Source organism: Solanum lycopersicum, chromosome 7 (assembly GCF_036512215.1).
Source record: "Solanum lycopersicum chromosome 7, SLM_r2.1".
Lineage (NCBI taxonomy): Eukaryota > Viridiplantae > Streptophyta > Magnoliopsida > Solanales > Solanaceae > Solanum > Solanum lycopersicum.
The window spans coordinates 43,507,542-43,529,358 of NC_090806.1; the positions used below are offsets into that span (position 1 = coordinate 43,507,542).

The following is a 21,817-nucleotide window of genomic DNA, read 5'->3' on the forward strand; positions in this document are numbered from 1 at the left end:
TATTCCAAATCTATACTTATAGAGTACTGAAATGTATGGGGTTAGTACAAGACATGTACTAAGTATGACATATGCAAAAATATGCAAAAGGGAAATTTTAGTAAAAATACACTTTCATTCAAATTGGGTAAAACTTTCATGAATATAGAAGTAAAACAATAGAAGAATCATCATTTAACATGTAAAGAAATATTTCCATAATTTTAAAAATAAGGACCATTTTACAGTAACCTACCCACAAGTTTTAGTAAGTTCATTTTAGTATCAGAGTGAACTATGTAAATCCCAAAATAATGAACTCCCAAAGTCAAGTCAAGAGGAAGTGAACTTATTTAGGTAAGAGTTTCCCTAGCTAAGGTTATCCTACGACTCTTTAAGGTAATACATGAAGGAAACTCCCATACACCTCGTCCAATACACACGTAGGTGATCCCCAAGACTACACCTTCTACGCTTAATCACCTTGGGAGTACAACTCCTCACTCAATGAGAATACATTAGAAGAATACACAAAAACATCACACAACACACACCAAGACTTCCCTTTCGAATTGTCTACTTAGTTCAATGAGTAGATGGCGTCCATTCCACCACCTACCGTAAGTAGTACACTCTTTTAGAAGGCTTAGCTTATTGAATTCACATAAGACACACCAAGACTTCCCTTTTCGAAATGGCTACCTAGTTCAATGAATAGATGACGTCCCATTTCACTGCCTACCGTAAGTAGTACACTCTTTTAGAAGTCTTAGTTTATTCAAATGATATAAGACACACCAAGACTTCCCTTTCGAAATGCCTACCTAGTGCAATGTATAGATAGCGTCCCACTCCACTACCTACCTAAGTAGTACACTTTTATAAGATTTAGTACTTTCATTACTTTTTACGGGTTAGATTAACTAACATAGACCATGAGAGCTATAAATGGAATCTCGATACTACCCTTATCGAACGACATATCCTTATTTTCCTAGGATGGGATCATTCTTCAGCTTTCACATAGATTTCCCTATAGCTACACCTATGTAGCGCATTCTTTACTAACGAGGAGTACTCATCTCAAGAGGTACATTGGAATACTACATCTCCACTCACGAAGTGTAACCACCCCTTTTTCATATCCTCTCGGTGCTAGGCATAACGCCCCAAGAATACTTAACAATTTGTACTAAAGGTTAAGGATAACTAGTGGACACCACATATCAACTCACGAATGGTATGCATCCTCCTACCTATCTTAGAAAGCTCTTGGAAGACAATGAGGTTGCTACTAAATACTTTATCTCAACTCATGATGATTGTTCAACCCAAAATCCCCATTTTCATTCACATTCTTTATCTTCATTTATTCATTCACTCAATGTGTGTGTATGTGTGTACATATGAACACTCCTTGAACATAAGCAACATTTCATTTAAATTCAATTTTATACATTCTTAGACCTCATTCATCACATTACACACTTTAGGATGCTCAACATATACAATTATTTCATTTCGGCATAATCTAAGCAAAACATGCAATTAAAGCTTCATAATGAACATTACAAGAACCATCGTCATCATCGCTTTGTTTCATACATTAGGACATCAAATCTGAACTGAAAATACATACCAAGTATATCAAAATTAATCAAGTAAACACCGCCACCGAGAAGGTGGACCATACCACTAAAGTGCATTTCATAAGGAGAATTAACAATGAAATCAACTTACCATTCTTTCAAAGATTTCACACCGATGAACAATTTACTCAACAATTCATCATAAAGTATAACTTAGGACAAAATATAAACCTCAACATCAACCCAAACAAATCAAAGCTCAAAGGCTACAAAATCATGCTCATTTAACCCATTCCTTTAGCCAAAATTTGATAAAAAGCTTTAACGTGTTTTCATTGATGTTTTAGCATTAAAATCACCAACTAACACTAGAAACAATATATTTGAATCATTTAAAATGTTTTGATGCAAGACCCGTATTTTGAGTTACAGATGGAAAAAATTAGGGTTGAAAACCCCATTTTGAAATCTTTTAGAAAGGACTCCCTGAATGGAAGAGAGTTCAAGGATGACTACCATAACTCAAATAAAAGAAACTCCACTGATATTTTATGATGAAATCAACCACCAACAACCCCTCCTAGCTCCTTCTTGACTTCTAGATTCTATTGAGGTTTGAGAGAGTTTTTCTTGAGAGAGGGTTCTGGGTTTTAGGAAATGAAGTCAAAAATCAGGTATTATGGTATACAACACCTTAATATACCAATAAGACCTTAAAATAAATTTCTACGATTTATAAAATACTTGGTATGAATTTACCAAACACACCAAGTCTTGGCCAAAAAATGCAGCTTTTGGTAGTACCATTGACGCCCCATGCATAGATGGGCCATGTGTCAATCGATGCACGGTTGGTGGGGGTACATCGATTTTTACTTAGCCACCATCATGTGAAGGCTTTATAGCCTTGCAGTCCATTCAACGCCCAAGTTAGATGGACAGTTTGAAGGACAACGGACCATCCCTTGTGGTCATCGTTGGTCACTGTTTAGCAGCATCCTACCAAAGTGATGGGTTCCTCTTTCAGGGACCTTCGTGGGTCCTAGGTTGAGTCGTACCCAAAATTTAAACCCCTAAACATAGTCTTCTAGGTCATAGGAACATCCAACATTAAAATTGATTAAAACAAACACGTAACTAAAACAGATCAAGACACATGAGCACTTTCTAAGACACACATTCCGAACGTCATGGACGTTTGACCTCCAAACGTCACCAAGCTTTACATAATGTCTAAGAACATCAATTTAACTCATTTTAATGCAAAATTAACTCTCAAAACAATCACGGACATCTAGTTCACCTTAGTTCATTTTAGGGTGTTACATTCTCCCCCACTTGAAATAGCATTCGTCATCGAATGTGACTAAAATATTTTAAGAACATCAAGGACTTACTAGAAGATTTCCACACAAAAAAATCAAGGCTAAAACATTCATAGTCAATCGCCACCTAACAAGTAACACAATTTCACATTTTCAAACACTTTGCAACACAAGCAACTTTGTAACAACTTTCACAATTAAAAATTCACCCTCATTCTTTATTTTTGGACTGAGAATAAAGTTGTCGATCACTTTTCAAGGTTAGAGGATGAAGCTATGCAGTGGCAGAACAGGTTGAAATTGATGATGCATTCCCTGATGAACATTATTGGCCGCTTCTCAAAATTTGATCCCATGTTACGCAAAGTTTACGAATTATCTAGCTAATGATATAGTTCAATCAGTTTTGTCTTTCCATCTGAGGAAGAATTTCATCTATGTAACTCCTCGCCTGTGGGTGGACACCATTGTGGTATCCGAACTGCGTACAAGATTTCACAGTGTGGTTACTATTTGCCAGCCATTCACTAAAATGCTCACGAGTTCTCAAAATCATGTGATAGGTGCCAATGAGATGGAGGAATTTCGAAGAGGCAAGAGCTCCCATTAAATCCTTTTATGGTGATTGAGTTATTTGATGTATGGGGCGTTGATTTTATGGGCCCGTTGTAAGTTCTCATGAGATAAATAATATACTTGGAAAGAAAAGAGTGTCACCGCGTTCTTGAAAAGAATATCTTCTACAGATTTGGCACACCTAGGTCCATTATATTAGTTATGGTTGCTCTAACTTTTTTAAAAATTTGTTCAAAGGCCTATTTGAAAAATATGGGATTCTCCATATTGTGGCTACTCCTCCTCATCCATAGACTAGTGGGCAAGTTGAGGTGTCCAATAGAGGGATCAAGCAAAATTATGGCAAAAATGGTGAATGCTAGTAGAACGGATTGGTCAAGGAGGCTTGACGATGCTCTTTAGGCCTACCGAACTGCATACAAGAGTCCTATTGGTATCACTATACCAATTTTTATATGGGAAGGCTTTTCACTTGTTGGTCCAGTTAGAGCACAAAGCACTGTAGGCAATGAAGAAACTGAAGATTGATTTGAATGAAGTGAATGAACAAAGACTAAATGGTTTGAATGATATTGATGAGTCTCGCCTCAAAGACTATGAAAGTTCAGCTATCTACAAAGAGAATATGAAAAAGTACAACAACCAAAGGACTGGCAAGCGAAAAAGCGAGAATTTGCGGTTGGTGATTTGGTTCTTGTATTAAAGTCTAGGCTACATTTGTTTCCATCAAACTCAAGTCCAAGTGGATAGGGAAATTCCACATCACTAAAGTGTTCATACATGGAGCGCTTGAGTTGGAGAATAAGGATGGCACAAAGTTTATAGTCAATAGGAAAATGATTAAAATCTACCATGGGCATGCGAAGAGTGTCCATGAAGTTGTTGAGGCCTATTACCTTGATGATGTCTGAGTAATCAACGAGCCTGCGTCATGCAACAATGTTAAATCAAACAGTTCTTGGGAGGCACCCAAGTTGCATCTTTTAGCCTGCGATAGGTTTTATTTTCTTTATCAGAATAGTTGTATTTTCTAGTTTTGTTTTGTTTTTAACCGTACTTAATTCTTTCTTGTGTTCTAGTGTTGTGTAGATATAAGAGTAGGGTCCGTGTCTCAAAAGTATCAAGAAAAATATAAAAATAATGGTCTAAAAGGTGTTACATATGAAGGGACAAAAACAAAAAAATGTGTTACTAATCCCCCTAGCATGGGTCCATAGATTTGATGCCCATGTGGTCGTCCTGCTTTGCCACTTATAGCATTGGATGGATAATTCCATTTCTAGCGCTGAGGACCGAATAGAGAATAGGGTGGCCCAGCAGAGAGAGTATGGGTTCACCAGCGCCTTGACGCCTTCGAGCTGTAGGTGCTAGCCCGACCAGCTCATACCATAGACCTCAGTACTCTCAGGATGTGGTGACTAGTTTGCGAGCTGATGTGGACGCCATACAGTGTGCCTATTGAGAAAGTAGAGGACACAATCCTTGACGCTTTGTTCAAGTCTTCTGCTGAGCCACAGCCTGGGCCACGTGGTCATGCCAAGTGGCACTATTATAGCCGCTCTACTGAGGCAGGAGACAATGCCTATGCAAGGAATAAATAGAGGATGGACCTCGAGGCCCCTAGGATATGATGCAGTAATGTTGCGGGTTTCGAGAAAATAAGACCCACCCACTTGTTGAGAGATCATTGACGTTATGTGCCTAAGGTTTGCTTGACCTACCACCTATACTTATATTTTTTACACATTGGGACAATGTAATGTTCTTTTTGTTGGGGGTGGGGTAAATTGAAAGTGAGTGATAGGGTGAAGATTGAGTATCCCAACTCACAATCCTCTCTTGGGTTTTTCTTTCCTGTGTTCTTTTTCTCCAACAGACTAGTTAATTTTTTATTTAATCGACATGTTGTTATTTGTACAAGTATAAAATCAATAAATATATAGCATGATTGCTGAAAATAAATGATATCCCATCCTAGAAAGTGCTTGCATTAATAGGTGAAAATAAGTTGAATGTGTTGGGTCTATTCATGATCTAGATAAGAACCCACTGCATGACCCTCAACTATAACCTAAATTGGGAAATCTGACAATTTGATAGTGTAATGAGGTGTCAAGAGAGTGTGAGAGTTTGTTATGTTAAGCAATTGGTACCTAGCTAGAACTTCCCTGGTTAGTCCGGCAAAGGGAATATAATTATAGGACTAGGAAAATTTCATAGCTCTTGTTCGAATTAGCAAACATCTAGCCTAAAATGAAGTTAAAAAAACGGAAGCTTTATCCTTTTGATCCAAATATGTTTAGCTTATGATAGACCTATCATTTTTCTAACCAACTCACCTTCCCAGGCTTTGGTTTTTTTTCCCTGGTCCCTCCACGGACATGTGCACCTCGACTTAGGCCAAAAGCCTAAGTAGAGGTTAGATAATGCATAAAATGACCTCATCTTGGCCCTTACCTAACCTTGGGTATTTTGTACCTCAACCAAAGAAACAACTATTAGTTAAGGGTTGCTATTATGAGTAAAAATCCAAAAATGGATATGAAGAGTTGAATATTGAAAATAATTGAGAAAGTGAGTGAAAGATGTGACTCGGTGAAATTATCCAGTAAATGAAAAGTAAAAGAAAAGTAAAAGAAAAGAGTTTTGAAAGAAAAAGTTGAAAAACAAGTAAGAGTCACACCCAAAAAAAGGGAGCAAGACAAAGATTAAAAGGAAAGAAAAGTAGGGCGTAAAACACAATGTAAAGGTGTATCATGCTTCGCACTAATGTCAAGGAGGGAAAAAAGTCACAGCATTGTATCCATATGTATCATTCCTCACCCTGAACCTAGGTTACAAGCTAAGAAAGTCATATAATGATCCTAGATTCTAATGTGGTGAACCTAGGCTGTCAAAATAAGGGCAATCCTATGGCGGAGAATACTACGTATGTTTGAAGTTTTTTATGAGCTTGAGTGTTGAACAAAGATCCTTGTACCCAAACTTAAAATCATTGTTCTTTCAATGCATTTAGCTTAAGAGTAGTGTGTCTAGATCCCTTTTGTAGTAGTTTTAACATGTTCCTATGGTTATTTTGCAGGAAAGATGTCAACATTAAAAAAAGCCTAAGGTAGCTCGAAAAGACTGCAGAAAGATAACCTAGTAAGGCCATCGATGGCTCGTCTTTCAATCGACGCTCGGTAAAGTGGTGACCGTGAATGTGTTGTTCAGGCTGAGGGAGAAGATCAGGGAATTCTTACTAAGTGTGAAACCACGAACTCAAAGAATGGTCTGTCGTACTGGTCAACCGTCGATCAGTTCATACAATGCTCCACTACCTGATTTCTCAAGATTTTAAGTATGGAATGACGGAGGATCATCCACGGACTATAGATGATTAGACTAACCATTCTGTCAGTTCGTCATTTGATAGAAAAGATGCTGAGCTGATGAAGAAAAATAATGCTAAGTCTTGACAGATGGAGGCAGTCGACGAACCGTCGAGGTCGTCGATCAAAACCACGTTTTTGGTCAAACTTTCCTTATTTCATTTCCTTTTAATTTTGGACAACGTTTTCTACAAATCATGGATTAAAACCTCGTTTTTGGCTTTATATATTATTAGTATTTTTCTAATTTTGTTTTGAGATTGGTTTTTGCAAACTTAGGAACAATTTAATTTCTAGATTTTGTTTGAACTGTTATCTTGCAATTTCTAGTTGATTTTTTTAGTTTATTCTTATTGTTAAAGTAAGTTCATGATTTCTTCTTTAGAAACTATGAATTTTTATATTGCTTGCATGCGTAACTAAATCCACAACTAGGGTTGTGGAACCATGGGTAATTAAAAAAGTAGACCTCGCAACTAAGCAATTCTCAAATAGATTCGTGCATGTACTGATATATGTTTCATGTATAAATGTTTTTAATGAGTGCACACATTAGAACTAGCCTTGTTGATACTTGCTAGACCATGGAGGTAGTAATAGGAAAAGAGTTATAAACATAGATTTAGTGGGACACTATCTAATAGGTTAGTATTGATTAGTGCGAAGAAATAACTAAGTCATACATCGATTATGTTGTCTAATATGAAGTAAAGGTAATGATTAGAAGTTTATATACATGTAGCCAAAACAAGGCAAAGGGTGAAATTCTCTAGATGTCAGACCACGGATCTAGAGATACGTAACTTATCAGCCATGCAAAACACTAGGGCAGAATCGTTATTTCAAGGGATACGATGTTATGAACCCTTGGGGAACACATGTACCCTAGTTAGTCTCACAACTTGATAAAAACACAATTTTGACTATCGTTCACTTGTTAACAAAGAAGTGTTTAAGAAACTTGTTTTACAAACCCCCCCCCCCCACAATTAATTGCCTGTTTTTTGAAAGACCTAGCCTAAACAAAAATAATTGTAAATTGAAGTTAAGTCTAAACCATTTTACTCGTGGGGTTAACCCCAACATACTTAGTTTTCTTCTCTACTTGATTACGAGTGCTTAAACTTCTTTAGGAAGATGTAATTTGAGCGTATCAATTGCTCAAAGAAAATTTTAAAATAAATTCCTTGATCCAAATGATATTTTTGTAACTGTCAATGATGATAATATACAACTTGTAGATTAATGAATTATGTGGTCTAGATTTTCAAAAAATGTTTCCTCTTATAAAAGTGATCAAATAATCAATAGTGAATACTAAATTGTCACAATTGCCTTACATATCAAAGTTTGTCGATAAAACAAGTTCAGATTTTCCACTACCAAAGAACAACTCCATATAAAAATTACCCTTCAAATATCTTAGTAACTATTTCATTACATCTCAATGTTCCTCTCTAGTGCTGGAATAAATTTGTTAACTGTATCAGCGGGATGTGTAATATTTGATTCGGTGCAAATCATAACATACATCAAATTACCAACTGCAAAAGAGTATATATGGAATACTTGACATCTCTTATTATTTTCATTAGTAGATGGACTCTTAGTCGTATAAGATTTAAACTGTTTAGCACTAGAAATACTAAGTACTTCTATGAAATATGTTTCAAGCAATATAATCCTTTTCTCAGTTTGCAAACCTAATTTCATTTTTATTAACTATATATCTTTCAGATTCTTTCGTATTTATCTCTACATCTAAATCCCCATGAAAAAAAATAAGTCTTTACATCCATCTATTCAACCTCTAAATCTAGATTTGCCGCTAAGCATAGAACCATACACATAGAAGACATTTTCATAACAACAGAGAAAATTTCATAAAGTAAACTCCCTATCTCTAGACAACACTTTTGACTACCAACCTCACCTCATACTTAGGCGTAGAGGTATGTTGCCCTTGTTGTACTAAAAAAGTCCATTTATTTGTCAATATATATTACCTTTAGATAACTCATTCAATCATATGTGTCATTCGTGTGAAGTGACGATGTTCTGATATTCCAACATTATATGATATCACATACAGCAAACTTAAAAAGAATGAAACTTTTAAATTTGAAGTTAAACATTTTAATCATCTAATGTGAAGAGCTTATCCAAAAGTTTCTGAATTTATTGTTAAGAATGAATGAAGTATTAAAAAATTTACAACTTATTTTTTCTTTATAAGCAACTTTTATCTTGAAAATCAAAATTAATGATATGAAATTACATATCTTGATTAACTAACATTGGATGACATCTTTGACACACTGCAAACTCAGTGCTAATTATCATCTAATTAGTGTTATGTCTCGAATATGAAAAAGAATAAAAATTAGTAGGATACAAATATAACATAGGAGATCAATCATATATTATTATAAGCATGAACCTCTTAACCCCAAAGTTGATTTACCGTTTAAATCCTACAATATCATTTATATATTAATTTATTAAATATATTAGTTAAACCTATTAACCCCAAAGTTGATTTACCGTTTTAACCCTAAAATATCATTTATATATTAATTTATTAAATATATTAGTTAAATATTTATTATTATAAATTTAATTTCCTAACAGCCCTAATTTAATTATTAAGAAATGCCCATCGTTTACTGCTCCACTTCTCTTCTGCAACGGTTATGAGGTTTCATTATCCTTCTTCAAAAACCTTTTCAGCTACTATCATTTGTATAAATGTCTCAAATCACATGCTATTGTCCATTAAATTGTTTCTCTTTTCTGTGCCTAGGTGATATACAGGTAAATATTTTTGGTGCTCTGTTTTTGTTGCCTAATAGTTACAGTCAATTTGTAATGAAAGTGTGATTATTGTTCATTGAAATGCTCTTCTCATCAGCAAAAAAATAAAATTAGAAAATAAATTCATCGACAAACAAAGAATTGACTCACCGGAGTGTTTTTCTGATCAATATGTGCTAATAATGGCGGCTGCTTAGTTCACCGGCGACTTCAGAATAGTTCAAAAATAGTCCTTTTAAGTAAATGTATTAAGGGAGTTATTCAGAAACGCCCCATTGGTCGTTGCTTCCCACTTCTCTTCTGCAACGGTTATGAAGTTTCATTATCCTTCTTCCAAAACCTTTTCAGCTACTCTCATCATCTGTATAAATGTCTAAAATCACATATTATTGTAAATTAAATTGTTTCTCTTTTCTGTGCCTTTTTTTTCTAACTTTTAATCATTCACTTTTGTTAAATGTTGTTTGTGGTTTTTAAAACTGCAGGTGTTTAACCTTGCTGTAGGGAACAATAGCCGAGGTCGCTTTGTTAAAGTCAATCTACTTTAGCTGACGTTAATGTTTTGGTTTTGCTCTGTTTTGCTACTAATTGCTAGTATATGTACACCCTTAGCTTCCTAGCACATTGTGAGTTTAATTGATAGCTTTTACATTGTCTTACATGAACCCGCACATTACAATTACTTTTACTTGATAGCTTTTAGTGAAGGTAATGAGAATATTTTTTAAGCTGCATGATCTTTTACAAGGAACAAGTAAGACATGAGCAGCTGCCACTGCAAGTTGCTATAGTTTTTAACACTTCAATTGTCTATGCTCGTAGCCTCAGCCATGTGACTAAACAAATTCATGGCTGTCTTGGCCGCTGCAAAGGAGAAAAATTGTCAAGAAAATAAAAGCCAAGGAAATTAAAAAATGGTTCTATTTAAGCCGCATGTAAATGAGAATATAAGCCAAAATCCTATGCATACTGCAACAAAAGAATCACTTCATTGACAGACTCTTTGTGCTACCACTTCGTAAAGTCTTTCACCATTTTTTGTGCACTGCGGGTATGAACCTCAATGGTTGCCCCAAAATCGGGTATATCATCCCCGTAAATGTATAGCCTTTAGCTCTTACTTTGATACCAATGATTTGAGACATCCCTTTACATTCCTAACATTTGAAAAGATGGGGAAAATAAATTATGGTAAAACTAAACACACGCTAAAAAACTCTTAGTATGCTTTCTTTGGGAATTGATAGACTAATAACTGATGCCTTTTGAAGGTCTTTATATACCATACATTTTAGGCACAATTTCAACTTCATTTTAGTATTTTTTGGGTACTTTTGAACGATGGGAACTCTGAATGATAGGGTGAAACTCAATGTTGTTGGCAGAATCTTCGAAACTACAGCCACAAATTTAGAGTTTGCTGGCAAAAATTCATTGTTTCGAGCCATGTTAGATGATAATTGAAATTCAGAAATCACTGAACACTTCATTGATAGAAATCCCGACTGTTTCGTTGTTCTTGTGTACTTAGGCACCAACTTCACACGATATTTGTACGACTCTACTGCATCATAAGGACTATAGACGGGCACAACATATAATAGAATATCATTTGGCAATGGATTTCCAGTTAAGTAGTCCACATCTTTCTGTGCTATTTTTTTTACTTTTAATCATTCACTTTTGTTAAATGATGTTTGTGGTTTTAAAACACTGCAAGTGTTTAACATTGCTTTAAGGGACAATAGGCGAGGTCGCTTTGTTAAGGTTAATTTACTTTTGCTGACGTTAATGCTTTGGTTTTGCTCTGTTTTGCTGCTAATTGCAAATATATGTACACCCTTAGCTTCCTAGCACATTGCGAGTTTAATTGATAGCTTTTACATGGTCTTATATGAACTCGCACATTACGATTACTTTTACTTGATAGCTTTTAGTTTTGCATATCTCACAATATTACGTGGATACAGATACTTTGTAGATCCTCCTAGGATTGACCTGACATAAGTTGAACCCTTTTCAGGTTCTCCAAGGTCATTGTAATAAGCATAGTCATAAATCCTGTCCCACTCCTCAAGCTTTCCAATTCCATTTCCTCGCATGTTCAACAATTCCTCTTTCCTATACCAGTGCAATTTTACTGGAGTTTCACTTGGAAGCCAAGCCTGAATCATGTAAAAAAAGTGCTCTATCATAAACTGCATAGGCGTATGGATATACATATTATTTGAAAAACAAAGTGCTCACCTGATTCACAAATGTTGAGTTTGATGCCTACTTGTAAGTTGTAATTAATGTCTCTCTGAAGCAGGTTCTCGCGCGTTCAAAATAATTGAACTTGGTAATGCACCAGATTTGAGAGTAGGAATCAATTATATTCCGAAAGAGTTCCTTTTAGATCCAAGCTAATTTCCTACTCTGCAACTTGAAAGTAAATAACACGAATTTGCGTAAGATTGTACATGTTTCACTTACTAATGGAGTGAAGAATAAAGGAAATAAAATTTACAATAATAAGCATTAGCCTATGTGAGGGAAATATTTATTGATTTTTGCAGGAAAAATTGAGCTATGAGTCAGTTATGGGTCATCAAAATAGAATATTTTTCAATTTTCTGTAGATATTTTTAAAATATCTTCTTTTATCTGTCGTTTTAATTACAGTAAATTATGTCATACTGTCTTATTTTATTTTCAAGATTTGTGTGCACCTGTAATGTACCAAATCTCTATTTACACTGAAATTTTGTACTAATTATTAGCTGTAATATGATTAGTTTGATGTCACAACTTAGCTTAGCAACTTATCAGTAGCCTTAGTTATGGTAGATAAGTCAAACAGTGGTATCTTAAATTCTTCAGTGCAACTACCACTGTTGTAATCCTGCTTGATATTTCCGTTGTATCTTGATTTTTCTGCAGCTAAAAAGAAAGTAAGTGAATTGTCATAAAGCAGCAAAAACCATCTTCACTTCTAATTGAATTTCATTTCCTGTATTTTTCTCAACGATCAGGCAAAAAACTTGAACTATCCAGCTTACCTTTCATTTTACGCTTTATAGCCTTCTTCCTTCTCCTGTGGCTGTTTTAACTAGATGAATTTGCAAATACTATTTTCCTGCTAGCCAGCTTCAATGGTATTAAGATCATCACCAACAGTACCATGAATGATCCAGCATGTTTGATAGGACAGAAAATATTTTCCTATAAGTAATTTTGTGGACAACGATTTTCTTAAATATTTTGTACGAAAACACAATATTTGCGTCCAGTTAAGATATTATAGAATACAGTTATGATCATAACATGCAAACAGATTGTCCACCAAGGGCTTTTCCATTTTTAATTCTATATGTTTGCAATATTTCTGTTATAGTAACTTGTTACATTTTTATTGATTTACTTCTATTTAAATCTACGTTTATCATCTCTTCATGTTCGAATAATGTTAGCAGGTTTCTTGCTATTGGAAACACAAGAATAGGTATTATTTCTCCACCCTGGAACTTGCTTCAATTAATGTGATATTTATACTATTGTTAGTTGAAGTTGCTCGCTTTTAAATTTTTGAAAGAAAAATAGTTTATGTTTCGTGAATATTACATTCTTGATCATCTTTATTATTAGACCAAAAGAACACTAATTATATAAAAACAAATAGCATTTACGTCACAAATATATATTGTATTAGTACATCCTAGATACTACAACAATACAATGACAAGTCTAGAAGAGCTCGAGAACCAGTGCCTACCAATTATCATGTTGAAGAAATATGCAACAGAATTGGTTATTAAAGTCTTAGTCATTCGTCGGAGTTTAACAAAAGAGTATAAAAATACAAATGGTGAAGGTATTCATTGGCAACTGATATTAGTCGATGAAGAGGTAACTCTATTTTAATATTTTGTTATATACATTATTTAATATGTTAACTTCTTTTGGAATTCTAATGATTATGCTCCTAACCACAGGGTACAAAAATACAAACCACTCTTTTCAACAAAGATGTTCATGCATGGAACAAGTCTTTTCAACTTAATAAAAGTTACTACATTATAAATGGAAAATTATATGTACCTAAACCAAACTTCTTATCCGTACATAAGGAGCTCAAACTAGCATTTATGAACAACACCGAGGTCGTTGAGGACAAAAGTCATTTTAAGACTGAACAATTTTCAAATGGATTTATTACATTTGATGAAGCTGGAAAAATCACTAATGGAAGTTTGTTTGGTAAATTTCACAAAATGTTCATTGTTTGTTTTATACAGTAAGAAAATAAGTTTTTTAACACATTATTTTGTATAGATGTGGTGTGTATTTTACTCACAGTAAAAGCACTAACAGGAGAAGGACGAAGCATTAGACGTGAAGTAATCGTTGCAAATGAAAGGTAACATATACTTTTCATGCATCCTACATATAAATATTCCATGTTAATAAACGTTTATCATAAAAAAAATTTGTTACTTGTAATATGTATGATCGAAAAGTCATGACTTTATGGGGAGACTTTGCTAAAATCAAAGGTCAAATGTTACAAAGCCTTGAAAGTGACAAACCACTTCTTGCTTTTTGTGATGTAAAATCATAAATTTATCAAGGTATACATGTCCACACTTGATATATTTGAGTCAATTTTCAAAGTACATAAAAGTATCACTGAATAATTACTCCTGTTGAAATAGGGGATTTTGTCCTTTCCACAACTCCTGTTAGTAGTTTGCTTATAAATCCACAATTTAAAAAAAGCGAAAAATATCCAAAAATGGTAAGTAATACATGTCTCATCACACTTATTTAGAGGCTACCCACATTCAACATCATTAATATTTTTTATTCATTTCTTAAAAATTTCACGAATGACAACATGAAGGCAGAAAAGATTGACGTAAGTCTAATGCCAAGCAGACTAATGCAAACGGCCCGTCAAGTGAAAATTAATAATTTTTTAAATGGTTTACTTGCCATTGTGAAGGTACTTTCCTATACAACACTCATCTTTTAATCCAATTATATATTACAATGTAATTACGTCATTTACTGAGTTTACGTTAGGACATGTACTATAAGTTCAATGCTACGGTTACTGACATTGACAGTAATACCGACCCATGGTATCCTTGTTGCAACAAATACTACAAGCGAGTTACTGTTATAAATAGTATTGCAACTTTTACCTAGTGTAGAGCTGAAGATGTTGATTATGAGGCGAGGTAAACAACACAAACAACCAAGAACAAATATTGCTTACTCCAGATGCATGAAAAAAATATTTTTAACTAACGAGCTTACTATGTCGCTATCAAATAATTAGCACCATACTAATTAAAACATCCAATTTGATTTAGATATCGGTTAAAGATTGATGTCACTGCTGAGGATCAATCTCTAAGCATTACAGTGTTTGATATTGCAAAATACTATTTTGGTTGTAACGTAAAAGAGTATGTTCTCTCTACATCTGAAAAGGTAAATCACTTACTCTATGAAATATTGGCCTATATAAATAACTTAACCCTATTTCAATTGTAAGGCTAATATATATGTTTTCATATTCCACAGAAAGAACAATCACCATACAATCGCAAGATGGTATTGAGTAAAGGGGAGAGAATTCAGTATCCTTGTTGAGATTGATTGTAAATTCCCAGATTTTGACACAAACATGAATGTTATAGCTATGGAGATAGATGAGGTTTCCAAAAAATTACCACCAGATCAAACCAAGGTTAACATGCCAATTACAAAACAAAGTAGAAGAAGGAAGAAGATACTAAGTGATGATGAAAAAATGAAAGAAATAGTTGCAGGCATACCTTATGTTTAAAAACATATTGCAGCAGTTGAAACTGACAATGAAAATCCATACAAAAAAATACATGCAAGAGGACTAACAACATTAAGCAAGTCATTACAGATGATAATCCATAGTAATTGAGGATACATGAGGTAGAAAAATAGATTGTACTAGATGAAAGTGACGACGAAGCCCCACTAATTCAACTATAAAGAAAAAGGACCAGGAAGGTTAAAGGAAAAAACATCATGCCCTATCCGATGGAAAAGATGATCAAAGAGGGAAAAAATAATATATAATTGATTTAAAATTTCCTTATTTTTATCTACCAATGCTTATTATCTCGCTAATATTTAAAAACAACTTACGTTTTTTCACCAAGCAACTTCACCTAACACCACTTTTATTTTTAACTTGCTTTCCTATATCAATGAATTTTATTAACTGTTTCACTAAACATTCAATGTATTCAATTGATTGCTTTGAAACAGATCAACAACAATCTTCTACTGCAATTTATATCCTCATACATAAAAAAAGGTTTACATACATCCTACCCTATAATAGATGTTTTTTCCTATATATGTCAAATATGTGACTACAATTGCCATTAATGATTCCGTTATGTTTTAGATCAATGCTAGATTACATATGCTAAATAGGAAGAGATAAGAGAAGTGTCACACCAACAATCCAAATTTTATCACCATCAAATCAACAATGGCACACAACAAACATCAAGGTCAATCTAATATGTTAAGTACTTATCACAATTCAAAATTAAATTTAACCCTTCTATTAACTTCACTTCACAGGTGATACAAATATAACCACTTCTTTCATGCCAAATCAAGCAGTTGATAAAGAAAAAAACATTCCTTCTACCTGTAAACTCATCAGCATGACAACCATACAACAAAAAATTCCACCAACACAGGTAAGAACTTACATAATCATGTAAAATCCAACATACATGAGTTCTTAGTACAATGCAAACATATTCACATACACAGATACAAAAGTATTACATCCCTTGTCTAAATGTACCAAAAAAATGTTCCCCTTATAGAGAAAAGTCAATTGCAAAGCGCATTGTAAAGAGTGGATAAGTATATATTAGCAACCCAATCAATATCACATCTCGAAGATGAACATCCATATTTGAAAAAGCAGTGTAAAATCAATTGTCTATTTAGAGCATTATCTGAAGAGTCTGAAGTTAGAGGTACATCGGAAAACCCTATTCATATCTGACATAACTTGAACATTCAATAATTTTATCAAATTACACTTCTAACATATCTCTAAAAATATTTCTATATATAGGAATTGTTGCTTATAACTTATCTTTATCATATTTGCACGTGCTAAAAGTTGTCCCAGAATGTATTTATTGTGCTGCAAAAAGATTGGAATATGAACCTCCAACATTCTGTTGTGCAAGCGGATATATCAAATTGGCAAAAACTGAAGCACCAACAGAACTATATGAAATGTTTGTGCCATCTACTCCAGACGCGGTAGAGTTTCAAAAAAATATTCGTGCATATAATAGTATCTTTGCTTTTACATCTTTTGGTGTTTACCTGGATAAGGAACTAGCATCTGCAAAAAAAGGAGTATACGCATTCAGGGCACAAGGTCATATTTATCAGGATCTCCATTGTTGCTACCACGTGATAACAATCCATGTTACTTCCAAATATACTTCTTTGATACAGACAACGAATTGACAACCAGACTATCGAAGGTGAATGAAGGAATTCTTTCAGACCATATTGCAACAAAAATCAATCAGGTAATGGAGAGTAACCCTTATGCACAAATATTTTGCCAATTAAAAAACCAAACAAGTTTCCACTATTTTCAACATCGTATTGCTGCAAATGCCTCTTTGGATCAATGAGTGTACAACATACCCTCGTTAAGTCAAGTAGCAGCAATTTTGATTGATGGAAACAATCCAAATATACCTTTTGATCGAGAAATAATTGTCCATGAGAACTCAGGGTACAAACAGGGAATAAAACACTTTTTTGGTTGTTATGACCCTCTTCAATATCCTTTGTTATTCCCAAGAGGTGAAGGTGGATGGCATCAAGGAATAAGAAAACAGGGCAAAAGACTGCCTCACAGAGAAGTGCTCACTCACCACATATACTTAATGATATTCCAACATTCATATCAGCTGATGCAATATTAGCAAACGAGGATCAAGGTAAAATATATTACATTATGGCCTCTTATAGAAAAAATTTAGTCATGTTCTTCACAAGTTAGTAACTAATAAAAAACACATGCACGATATAAAAGAATACTACCAAAGGCGTACAAAATACAATTATAAGAAAATATATTTTTCTATTATACAAATATGATAACCAACATAAAATAAAAATAATGTTAATATGATTCCTTTCACTTGTTGATGTCCGCCATGAGACAAAGTGAAAGGTTCTTGCAGAGAGTACTATTGTTATAAGCTACAACTACGAGAAACAGAGAGGCCAGTATTACTACTATGTGGAAGATTACTACAACAATTTGTGGTTGACATGTACATAAAATTGGAAACAACAAGGCTAGAATATATCAAAAAGGAACAATCAAATTTTAGAAGAGAGGTTTATCAAGGTATTGTTTATAGTGTCAGCTCGGGAGAATGCAGGGGAGATAGAATTGGACAAAGAATACTACTTCCATCATCTTTTATTGGGGGCCACGAGATATGAGAAAACGATATATGGATGCAATGGCTTTGGTACAACATTTTAGTAGACCAAATATGTTTATAACAATGACGTGCAATCCTGACTGGATTGAAATCCAACAAGAATTGCGCCCTGGACAAACTCCTCAAGATAGACCTTACTTGGTAACAAGAGTATTCAGAGCTAAGTTGCAGGATCTAAAAGAACAAATTTTTAAGAAAGAAATATTTAGAATTTTTGTTGCTCATGTATTCATGGTAGAATTTCAAAAATGAGGACTTCCACACATACACCTACTTCTCATATTAAAAGAAGGGCACAACATCAAATCAGGAGATCAGTACGATAGGTTTATCTCAGCAGAGATTCCAGATAAATATAAGTATCCTATATTACATAAATTAGTGCTCAAACATATGATGCATGGTCAATATGGAAACAAACGTCCAACAAACACATGCATGCAAAATGGACAGTGTAAATATCATTATCCAAGGCCATACAACAACAAATCAATCCAAGCAAGAATGGATATCCAATTTATAAAAAGAAGAATGGATGGAAGAATAGAGATTGTTTGTAGAATGCATATGACAAATCAATGGGTACAACCTTATAGCCCTTATCTGCTTACAAGATACAATTGTCACATTAATGTTTAGGTTTGCTCAGGAGTCAAAGCAATAAAGTATCTATACAAGTATATCTATAAATGACATGATCAGTGTGCAAGTTTATGTTCAGTCTAATGATGGTGAAAATGTTATTGACGAAATACAAACATTTCAAGATGCGCGATGGGTCTCACCGCCTGAAGCACTATGGAGAATATATGAATTCAACTTGACTGAAATGCAACCAGCAGTCATCAACCTTCAACTACATTTTCCATAAAAACATTCAGGTACACATATTAATGCATTATAATACACATTTACTTAAAAAATAATTAAATTATCAAATACAAATGCTAACTCAAAAGAAAATCACAGTGTTTTACTGGAAAAATAAAATTTAAAAAATGTCATCGCCTGGGATGGTGTCAAGCAAACGATGTTGAACGAATATTTCAGAATTTGCTCAATTGACTCTGAAGCAAAAACATATCTTTATAGAGAATTTCCAAAGTATTATATTTTGAATTCAAAGGTAAGACTTGGACAAAAAGGAAAACAAGATCTGTAATTGGTCGCATCGCAATCAGTAAGCTGAATGTACTAAGCTATAAATTCATACACATTGATAACTTTTAAACTTATTAATTAGTACATATTGATTATATTGCACATCTAATCCTCGAGAAGGGGAAATATATTATGAGCGGTTGTTACTGAACCATGTAAGCGGACCATTGTCATTCAACGACCTACTCACGGTCAATGGCGAGCAATGTCAAACCTTCAAAGAAGCAGCCAAAGAAAGAGGGTTACTTGAGTCTGACAATAGCATATCCGAATGTATGAGAGAGGCTGTTGTTTTCGAAATGCCATTCGCTCTTAGAAGTTTGTTTGCTACAATTTTTGTTCATTGTAACCTAAAGGACATTAGAAAACTCTGGGATACTTATTATGAGGATATGTCAGAGGACTTCAGTAGGCTATATGGCAACTCACACAATACTATACTACAGTCTACTCTGAATAGTATTAATAATTGCTTGCAATGTATCGGCAAAAGCATAGACATATATGACATTCCTCAACTAGATCACAATTTCCTCGAAGCTGGTTCATCAGAATGTAGAGAAATAAATGAAGAAATGTTCGAGAAAATACCACCAGAAGATTTTGATGCACAATCACAATTAAATCCAGAACAACATCATGATTTTACAAAAATAATGCAAACAATCAATGCTGGAACAACTGCAATATTCTTTGTGGATGGACACAGGGAACTGGAAAAACATACCTATACCGTGCATTACTTGCCAATGTTAGATAAAGAGGTATGATAGGTTTGGCAACAGCAACCAGTGGCATAGCTGCTTCAATCTTACCAAGAGGACGTACAACACACTCAAGGTTTGAGATCCCTCTTCAAACAAGTGAATCAACTATGATAAACATGTCAAAGCAAAGTGGTGTTCCCAAATTGATTAGAAAAGTAAAAGTGATTATATTGGATGAAGCACCAATGGCCAAACGACAAACAATAGAAACAGTCGATAGGAGCTTTAGAGACATAATGGACATCGATAAACCATTCGGCGGAAAAGTCATGGTTTTTGGAGGAGATTTTCGACAGGTGTTACCAGTAGTTCAAAAATCAACTCGAGCAGAAATTATAAATGCAAGCTTGGTAAAATCATATCTCTTGACTTTGATGGAGAAGATTCAATTTACTAGAAATATGAGAGCAAGAACAGATCCAACATTCCGTGAGTTCTTACTTCGAGTGGGTTACGGTGATGAACAAACAATAAAAGAAAAATTAATCCTCCTCCCAAAACAATTAACAATCAAACATTCCAAGGATAAAATTCCAGAAGAATCCATAATAAAAGAGATATTTCAAAACCTGCAAGAAAATGTTGCAACAACAAAATATGTCACTGAAAGAGCTATTTTAGCAAGCAGAAATGACCATGTGGATAAAATTAACAACAAGTTAATATCTCAATTCCCAGGTGAAAGCAAGATACTCAATAGCTTTGACTCAGCGGAAGATGACACCAACAACTATTACCAAGAAGAATATCTAAATACTTTAACACCAAACGGTCTCCCACCACATAGGTATTGAACATAATACATTACAACTTACAAGAGGCGGAAAAAATAAAAAAAATGGATAGATTTTGACATATCTTATTTAATACAGGTTAGAATTGAATGAAAATGCACCTATCATGTTGCTAAGGAACTTGGACCCTTCAAGTGGCATATGCAACGGCACACGAATGATATGTAGAGGTTTCTCTCAAAATGTCATGTATGCAGAAATATCAAGTGGTCATTCTGCAACAAAACATGTGTTTCTTCCAAGAATACAACTATCACCACCAGAAAATGAAAGATATCCATTTAAATTCATTCGAAAGCAATTCCCCATACACCTTTGTTTTGCGATGACTATAAATAATGCTCAAGGTCAAACAATTCACAATGTTAGTTTGTATTTGCCCCAACATATTTTCTCACATGGTCAATTGTACGTGGTGGTATCAAGAGGGATATCTTTGTCCACAACAAATGTACTTGTCCTAACAGAGCAATCCAAACGTAAAAAAGGAACGTACACATAGAACATCATCTATAAGGAAGTTTTAGGTACGATGACCCCATATACATATATGGTTATTCTAACACATATAATTAAATATTTACAGATACTATATACTAACAACATTACATTGCTTCAAATCACATGTTTAGAAGACGCAAGTAAACCTATACAAGCATAATGGATTCTTCAACAACCCACACTCTACAATGCGTTGAAGTCATTTTCAAAATATTTCTTTCATTAATATTATAAGCTTTATTAACATTATATTCTATTATAATGTTTAAATATTAGTATTATTAACAAATAACCGTACTTTCGTACTTCTGTTTAAACACTTCATATTAACTACATGTGATTGTTACTAATTATTATTAAATGCATCAAATCTTTTTCACTATACAACATCACTAATACC

General features: G+C 34.0%; 1 protein-coding gene across 1 annotated transcript; it reads left to right on the forward strand.

The window, feature by feature from the left end:
• The first annotated feature begins 20,121 nt into the window (after nt 1–20,121).
• On the forward strand, nt 20,122–20,916 carry LOC101253913 (uncharacterized). Its single transcript, XM_004243133.1, has one exon. It carries the CDS (start codon nt 20,122–20,124, stop codon nt 20,914–20,916), a length of 795 nt encoding a protein of 264 aa, XP_004243181.1.
• Nucleotides 20,917–21,817: the final 901 nt, after the last annotated feature.